The sequence below is a fragment of the Terrapene carolina genome, unplaced genomic scaffold, assembly GCF_002925995.2.
Source record: "Terrapene carolina triunguis isolate 2854851 unplaced genomic scaffold, T_m_triunguis-2.0 Scaffold93, whole genome shotgun sequence".
NCBI lineage: Eukaryota > Metazoa > Chordata > Testudines > Emydidae > Terrapene > Terrapene triunguis.
The window spans coordinates 16,555,012-16,564,191 of NW_020664444.1; the positions used below are offsets into that span (position 1 = coordinate 16,555,012).

Sequence of the window (9,180 nt, forward strand, 5' to 3'; positions counted from 1 at the left end):
AGATGATTCTTAGATGATTACATAGCAGCTCCATGTCTACCACAGCCTGTGTTACTAAAAATGCACCAATTTTCTCTGTGCCTATTTTAAAGCATAACCTACCTGTGCTTGGCAAACATTGCCTCATCTGTTCTAAAGTTTTTTATACTTTGGATGTGCCATTTATGTACATGGTAAGTCAGATTTTCTATCAAATACTCGTATTTACAGTAGTTTACAGCTGGAATATAACAAATGTGCTTGGATCGGCACTCTACATACAAAGTTTAATTTGGAGGGCAAATATTTTAAAAAATTTGTGTGTGGGGGGGGAAGGTTGGTAGGACCATTTTTATAGTTAGCAAAGAGAGAGCAACTAAAGTTAGAATTTTCTGATAGATTTTATCCTCCTGTAAAATCAAAATTACTTTATTTGATGAAACTGTAACTCTACAGGTAATTAGATCACAGTTTGATCCACTGCTGCTTTTAGTCCGATTTATTTTATGTAGAGACGTCCCGTCCATCTAGAAAGTTCTGTGGCATTCACCACCATGGTAACCTAGGCCCCACTAACTTTTTTTTTTTCCCCTGACAAGAATTTCATTTGGCATATTTGCACCTGGAGCAGCTGCTCTGATGGATGGGCTTGTAACAGCTTCTGAATCTTTGAGTTAAAAATAGTTTACATGAGAAACAAGTTAGTAGAATCTAACAGGTTAATGTTTTGAGAAAATAGAATTGTAAGTCAGCATTTTTAACAAACCAGGGGTGAGCAAACTTTGGCCCGCCAGCTGTTTTAATCCAGCCCTCCAGCTCCCAATGGGGAACGGGCTCTGGGGCTTGCCCCGCTCCGGCACTCGAGCTGGGGAGCAGGGTCGGGTGCCACTCCACACAGCTCGCGGAAGCAGCAGCATGGCCCCTCTCCGGCTCCTATGCGTAGGGGCTGCCAGGGGGCTCCGCTCCGCACGCTGCCCCCGCCCCAAGTGCTGCCCCAGCAGCTCTCGTTGGCTGGGAACTGCAGCCAATGGGAGCTGCAGGGGTGGTGCCTGTAGACAGGGCAGCGCGCAGAGCCACCTGGCCGCGCTTCCATACAGGAGCTGGAGAACGGGCATGCCGCTGCTTCCGGGAGCCACTTGAGGTAAGCGCTGCCCAGAGCCTGCACCCCTGAGCCTCTCCCCGCGCCCCAACCCCCTGCCCCAGCCCTGATCCCCCCCGCCCTCCGAACCCCTTGATCCCAGCCCAGAGCACCCTCCTGCACCCCAAATCCCTCATCCCCAACCCCACCCCAGAGCCCACACCCCCAGCAGGAGCCTGCACCCCTTCCTGCACCCCAACCCCCTGCCCCAGCCCTGATCCCCCTCCCACCCTCCGAACCCCTCGGTCCCAGCCCAGAGCACCCTCCTATACCCCAAACTCCTCATCCCCAGCCCCACCCCAGAGCCCGCACCCACAGCCGGTGCCCTCACCCCCTCCTGCACCCCAACCCCAATTTTGTGAGCATTCATGGCCCGCCATACAATTTCTATTCCCAGATGTGGTCCTCGGGCCAAAAAGTTTGCCCATCCCTGCCATAAACTCACTGGGTGAAAACCTGACCTACTGAAGTCAATGGCAAAGTTTTCATTGATTTTGGTGAAGCCAAGATATCACCCAATATTTTCTGTTACGACTCAGAAGGAGCCAGCACTGTTGACTGTCTGATCCTTACACTTCTAGGAGGTCTTATAAACTCACTTAGAAAACTATTGTTAAAAAGAAGAATGAAATCAGCACATGCACACCCCCAACAAAGCACATTCCAGACTGACCCCGGAAAGAAGGTAGGTGATATCACACTCATTTTACACTTGGGAGAACCAAGATACACAGAAATTAATGGCCTGATGCATCTCCCATTTGCAACAACAGACACTCCAACTTACTTCGGTGAGACGTAAGCATATGTTTAAAGTTAAGCACATACTTTAATATTTTGCTGAATGACATGACTAAGGTAACACAGCACGTTGGTGGGATTAAAATCCAGGAGTACCAGCACTGCCTTTCCTGAGCTCCATTAGATCACATAAAAACAAGTAACCAGACCCTCAGCTGATAAACTGCTTTGTGCCATTGATTCCAAAGCTTTCTTACAGGACTGAATCCACGTACAGGTCAAATAACTAATAATAAAAAGAAGTTGTTGGGTATTACTATTCATGATCCTGATTGCACTGGTTGGATGGAGGAATGATTTACGGTGGGGACTCAGAACGATGACGATGATGATGAATCATGCAGGGAAATGTAACTGATTACTGAGCTAGATTAAACATTTTATCTGCTATTCATTTATGAGAGCTCTAATGAAAATGATCACTCACTTTTTGGTACTATTATATAAGGCAGTGTCTTGATTAGGAAAATTGTAGAGACTTGTATTTATTTCCAGTTCTATGGTAGTACAAGAGACATTAGATTAAAAAAAACAGTCATGCCATTGGATTTACAATTTGGTTTATAAATAACCCAGACTATCTGTCCCTGCTTGAAAGGTATATTGATAAAACTAAAATGTTTCTGTCAGGGATTGAAAGGAAATCAGTATTTCAAGTTTTCACTCCCCTCTTTGGGTTAAATAGTAAAGCAAGCCAAATGAGGTGATAACATATCTCAGTTTTATCAGTAGAAAGTTAAAGTAACTTGCTTTTAAAAGTCCTTTCCACAAGTTGCAAAACTTGAGAACTCTTAGCATTTATCTGATACATACCTTTGAGTTCAGAGCAGCTGGATACAGGCAATTCATTTCTTGTCCCCTTCTCCATAATAACACAACATACACTTGCAGAGTGCTGACTAGAACCCGCTTCCCACAGCTCCAACACACACAAACTGTGTTATAAAAACCTGTGTTGGCGGGAGCTGTTGGGTACTCAGCAGCTTTGAAAATCACCTGACTTAAGTAACTTTATATGAATTAAATGACCCCACCCTTAGGCTCCCTTTTTTAAAAATCTGGCCAGAATATTCAATCACAGATGACTCCATTTTGTTCCCCCCCCCAAAAAAAAATTAGCCCCCCATCGGAGCTTTTAAATGACATTTCTTGCTACACATGCACAGGTACAAACACAAAAATACATATAAACATGCAGAGATTGATCATTCGTAATGAACAAAATAGATCAAAAAGGTCTCTCCTGTTTTAGACTCATTGGATGGGATAGGTTTCCATTGTCTTGTGTCTCATCAACAGCCCTGTTTATCCCTTTAAAATATTGCCCGATTTAATGGCTTTGAGTTTGAGACTTAACACTCATTACTACATGATTGGTTTTCTCTTTGTTGATCCCTTTCAGACATTTCTTTATCTGGACCATCTCAGATTCTGGCTGAAGAATTTGCCAAAGCTGCGGGGCAGCTTAAAAAAGAAGCTCCTGGTATCAGATTTGGCAAAGTTGATATCACAGACCAAAAAGATCTGAAAAAAGAATTTAACATTCAAGAGTTTCCGACTGTGAAGTTCTTCGTGGATGGTAATAGGAAAAATCCTATAGATTGCAAAGGTAAACTGTTGTTTGGATTGATGGAAGTGCATAATATCCATTGTATTGCAGATGGAAAAAAGACTTATTACATTATTGACTGGACAGAATATCATGCTCAGACAGTGAATGTATTAGATAGTAAAGGGATTCTGCCCTTGACATTATATGTATATTTAGCTAGATATGCAGACATATCTGTGTGTACTTGTTTGCATTTAATAAAGACAAACTAGGATTTGAACTTGCCTTCCAAAGTTAGGATTTAAATGCTCTTCTTTGACCAGCAATGCAGTTAGCAGCCAAATTCTCTGCTGGCATAACTCCATTGACTACAGTGAACTACCATGCATGCCCATTGACTACAATAAGCCTGAATACAATGGAGTTACACTTGCTGAGAATGTGGCCCAATTACTTTTTATTTTGCATTTGTACTACCCACAGGATTCCAAGTACAAATTGCACTGTGGTTTGGAGAGGACTGTTTTAACAATAACCTTGTCTGTTTTGAATGTGTGTGTATACACACACATACACACACAGTGTATATATATGATTCTATAACCTAAGAAGGAATTTTGAAGCTGGGAAATTACCCACCAGAGGGAGCTCACAAAGCCCAGTAATGCAATGGAATCATTTTAAAGTTTGCAGGTAAAGTACATTAAGATATATTAAATAGACTATAGTGTTTGGCCTGTGCATTCCCTAGTTCAGAATATGCACAATCCCTGGAAATCCAGACTTGATTAGAGCTTTTGCTTCATTAAAAATAGATACAAATAATATTATTATATGTAGCATGACTACACCATAGCACAGTACATACAGGCTGGCACTATATCAGTGCTCTTTTTCATATACAATTCTGATTCACTCCTTGCTGGACCCCTCGTGTACATCTGCGCCTCTTCTTAAAGAAGGTTATACTGAAAAAGATAAAGGGGCATTCTTTTAGGCTGGGATTTTCAGCTCCCTAAGCCCCCTTTGAGCCTTTAGGAGTCATGTTTCTAAACTTTTTTTTGCAAACATGAGGGATAGAAACTTAATTTTTAAGTGAAAGCGGAGATTCTTGACCAAAGGAGCTGGGGCTTTAAGGGGAAAAAAAATCATCATATATCATAATATTTGTGATAAAATTGTGAGAGTTAGCAATGCTGAGTCCAGTAGCTAAAAGCTGGGAGCATGGAGAATTAAAGGACTTGACCATTTGGGCCTTAATTCTCACCTGTAAACAGGGCCGGCTCCAGGCATCAGGCAACCAAGCACATGCTTGGGGCGGCACCTGGTAAGGGGCGGCCAATCTTGGGGTGGCGAGGGCAGCGCGGCGCGGCATTCCGTGGGGGGGGGCGGGGGCGCTCCGGTGGCGCGACGCTCAGCGGGGGGGGCGGGCTCCGGTGGCGCGGCGCTCGTCGGGGGGGGCGGCGCGGGGCGCGGCGCTCGGGGGGGAGTTCCGGCGGCACGGCGCTCGGCGGGGGGGGCGGGGCGGGGTTTTTTTTTGCTGCTTGGGGCAGCAAAAAAGTTAGAGCCGGCCCTGCCTGTAAACCAAAAAAGCTGAGCTCTAACATTGAAGCAGCATTTTAATATGCCTCAGCACCTATCCCATCTCTTCTGCTGTGCAAGAGGTACAAATCTAACACCTACTTCAACTCAATAGCTAGCTCAACAAACTGTGGAATTGCTCTGAAGTCATGTCGGATTAAACCACAGGTTGATATTTCTGTATAGCTCATGGGTGCCGTACAGTCACACGCCTGCCACATGACTCTTTGTGCTCCGTGCTTTCCTACTTGTGTGAGAGCCCGGGCCTCAAATCACCCATAAAATCTGTGACTGAACAGTTGATTGGCAACATGCCCAATTGTTGTTTGTAGAGAACCCAGAAAGTAGAATGACAACCACAAACATTGTATTGTGATACCCTGAACCTGTTCAAGTGATTGGGATCTGAATTTGAATTTCAATGCTTAAAACCACCTTTAATTATCCAATAGCTGAGAGTTCAGGGGTGCCTGGAGTTCAAATGAACTTAGACTCAACAACCTTGTGCACTTCTTGTCATCTTGGTTGTTTAGAAAACTGATGTCTTTTTGTAATTCTCTTTGACAGTCCTTTTAATTCTTTCCTTGTTCCAAAGGAGTCAGAGAGGCCTCTGCATTTATTACCTGGGTGAGAAGACAAATAGGACCCAGCACTGTAGTTATCAACAGCACTGACCAAGCTGAAGCTATCATCAACTCTGAAGATTTGGCAGTGATTGGCTTTTTTAAGGTAACTCAATGGAAAGTCAAAGGCCGTTTTGCCTATGACCAGGACCCACATTTTTTGCCATCGTCACCGAGGACCATATTTCCAAAGATGCCTAAAGTTGGCCTCAGAAACTAGGCCTACCGTTTGCTAGGGGTTTTTTTTTGTTTGTTTTTGTTTTTTTTTATAAACCATGCACTTATTCCTGTATACATTTTTACACTTGCAAATACTTGGGTTTATGTAGGGCTAGACTGTAGCTGTAAAGCCTCACTCCCATGGTATTTTCTCTGTATGTATATGCATAGAGGTCTTTGGCCTCAGCAGGAGTGCCTGACGGTAGTCCTGGAGCAGTGCTGGTACAGCCCATGCCAAAGTAGCTCTTGTTATGCCCTTGGAGAGTGCTCTCTGCTGAACATCCCAGCACTACTGGCTGGTATAGAACAGGGCAATAGACTTGCCATCATTCAACCCCTTCTCTTTCTCCTTTGAGAGGCTTATGGCATTGTTGGCGCTCTGGGGCCAGCCCTTCCTGCAGCCCCCATTGGCCTGGAGCGGCGAACCGCGGCCAGTGGGAGCCGCAATCGGCCGAACCTGCGGATGTGGCAGGTAAACAAACTGGCCCGGCCCGCCAGGGGCTTTCCCTGAATAAGCGGCGGCCCTAGTTTGAGAACCACTGCCTAATGTATACTCCAACTTTTATTGATGGGGCAACTTGTTAGGGCAATTGAAGTATGTTGCTGCCGTAGCACCTTAGGGGGAGAGGCAGGGTATGCATTGAAAACAATGGGCCAGTTGTGAAAATGCTCACCCTAACTAGAGTTTTGCTCCACAAGTAGCCCCATTGAAATCATTCATGAACTAAGGTGCAACTCACAAAAGGACTCACCATCCGGCCTAGTATAATAGTGTTACTGGACTGAGCTGATAGTTAGTGCCTGCAGACTTCTTTGATTGGAATTTGTGAATTCATTTGGAGAATGAAATGGCTATAGATTATCATCAGCATGCACTAGGACATGTCAGAAATACAGCAGGTGGAAGCCAATAGAATAAAGCACTGTCAAAAGAAATAAAGAGCCGGATTTGGCCTTCTATTAGTCACAGATTGCTCACCGAATGCAACTGCCAGAATGTGTCAGAAGATCTCAGCATATAAGTTACTATTCATTTAGCATGAAATAATTGTCTAATTAAATGGAAGCTGCAGGAACTGTTGCCTTCCATCATTGTTATTTACTATTAATTGGGGGCTTACAGCATGCTGTCTATTCTACAGGCTTAGGAGACAAGGTTTCTGCCTTGAAGAACCTCCTATCTAAGCATCAGACATAGGCAAAACAATTCAGACACGTCAATAGATAGGTCCTCAATCAAGCAGAGATCCTTCCTGTCTGATCTACTGCACAGAAGGGACTCTCTTTGTGTGACTTTCACTGTTCCTGTGTGGAAGGGGTGAAGAAGTGGTGTCAGGATCTCGTGCTGTCATGATTCCTTCCGCTCTTGGACAGCCCCTCTCAAGGCCAGGACTTGCTTGGGGCAATGGTGGAGCAGAGGAATAGGCAGGTCCATGCTGAATGGGGCAGGATAGACGTTGAGATCAGGGAATGCCATATCAGCCCCACACCAGCCCAGCAGACACTATCTGGAAAAGGTCATGCAGCCAGCCCTGCTAGTGTGAGTGTTTACTCCCTCCTCTACACCTCAGAGACCTGCATGAGGCCAGCCTCAGTCTGCTCCTAACTCCCATCCATGCCAGCACCGTACAGGGTGCCGGTGATTGTAAATCACTGCTTTTGTTCTACAGGAACTTCACGGTGGAGCAGTGGAAGTTTTCTATGAGACTGCGAGAGATGTGCCAGAGCTGCCTTTCGGAGTGACAGCCAGCGAGGAGGTTTTTATGAGCTATGGCATCCGAGAGAACGCCATTGCTGTGTTTAAGAAGGTGCGCACGATGGAAATCTGGGGGCTGCATTCTGGCTTCTGAAGCCATATTTAGTCACTTAAAGAACAGTGGCTCAATTTTCAAATTCACTGAGCACTTACAACTTCTGCTGGACTGACAGACTGTTGTGGATGCTCAGTGCTTCTGTAGCACGTCACTTTGGGGAGGGATCTTTTTCCTTTTCCCCAAATGGCACTGGGAAGAAGCGCTCTGCAAACAAAATGACAACTACAAAACTATACGGAAGTAACATTGACAATTAGGCTACAAAACAAATCAGACCATGAAATTGTTAAAGCAAAGGTTCACTTGCCATTTCATTGTGCCTAGACACTGAAAGGGTCTTGCATTATAATTTAGAGTGCATACACAGTGTATTAGGATTATTGGCATGGAGTAAATTAAATATGTCCGCTTTATCTTGACACTCAGCTGCAACCATGTTACTAACCTGGCGGTGCCATTTATTATAGAAGAGTTATGAAATTTTAGTTGCTATTGACAAGAAAAAGTAAATTTGAAAACAACAATATGTTTAATTAATGACAGCATGCTTGCTACAGTCAAGGATAAAGATGGCTGCTTTAAAAACTTTGCTTTATTATTACTCAAGGGAAAACCTGTACATAACGAAGTGGCTGAAGATGGCAAGCAGAACAAAGTGGATCTTACCAGATTAATTAAAACTTTTACCATGGATTTGGTCACAGAGTATAATCTTGAGGTATGTTCACTGTATGGAATTAAAGAGAGCTAAAGCAGAAGGGAATTCCTGTGAAAAATCATCATCATCTCTTTAATATGTTGCTCCTAGGCTCCTGGAATTCCAGAACCAAAATGGGGCTTTGTTGAGCTGGTCAATGAAGCTCATCAGAATTTAGAGTGGGAATCCAGTTTACTTAGCTGTTCTGTTTACCGTACACATTTCCCGTACACCATACGGTTCCACTCCAATTGACTTCTATGTTAGATTAATAAAAGCAGCAAAGGAAGAACAAACGTAAAATCTCTTTGAGAACCCTGTGTGTCTCTGTCACTACTAACAGCTGATCTCAACAAACTAGCTTGCCGCACTGACCACTCCAGCAGATGCGCAGAGGGACTCGTGTAGAAAACGGTCATAACAGTTATACAGCTACCTACACCAGAACAGCAAATATTTTATAGGGCTATAATCCCACTAAGATGTTTTTCTCCAGTTTTGAGAGCAGGGCCGGCTCTGGCTTTTTTGCCGCCCCAGGCAAAAAAGCCTCTGGCCGCCCCCCCCCACGGGGAGGGGAGCGGGAGGGTGGCCGGAGCCTTGGGAGGAGGGCGGCGAGCCCCGGCGGGGGCTCCGCTCTCCCCCGGTGGCTGGGGGGAGGGCGCCGGTAGGGAGGGCGGCGAGCCCTGGCCAGGGCTCGGCTCTCCCCCCAGCGGCCAGAGCCCCAGCTGGGGCTCGCTGCTCTCCCCCCGGCGGCCGGGGGGAGGGCGCCGGGGGGG

At 45.3% G+C, this 9,180-nt stretch overlaps 1 protein-coding gene across 1 annotated transcript in view; it reads left to right on the plus strand.

Annotated features, from left to right (window-relative positions):
• PDILT (protein disulfide isomerase like, testis expressed) overlaps positions 1-9,180 on the plus strand; it is a 40,682-nt gene that overhangs the window by 17,291 nt on the left and 14,211 nt on the right. The window contains exons 2-5 of the mRNA XM_026650643.1: positions 3,321-3,527; positions 5,647-5,780; positions 7,564-7,701; positions 8,315-8,425. Coding sequence (XP_026506428.1) covers positions 3,321-3,527; positions 5,647-5,780; positions 7,564-7,701; positions 8,315-8,425 — 590 coding nt within the window. The remainder of the gene's footprint in view (positions 1-3,320; positions 3,528-5,646; positions 5,781-7,563; positions 7,702-8,314; positions 8,426-9,180) is intronic.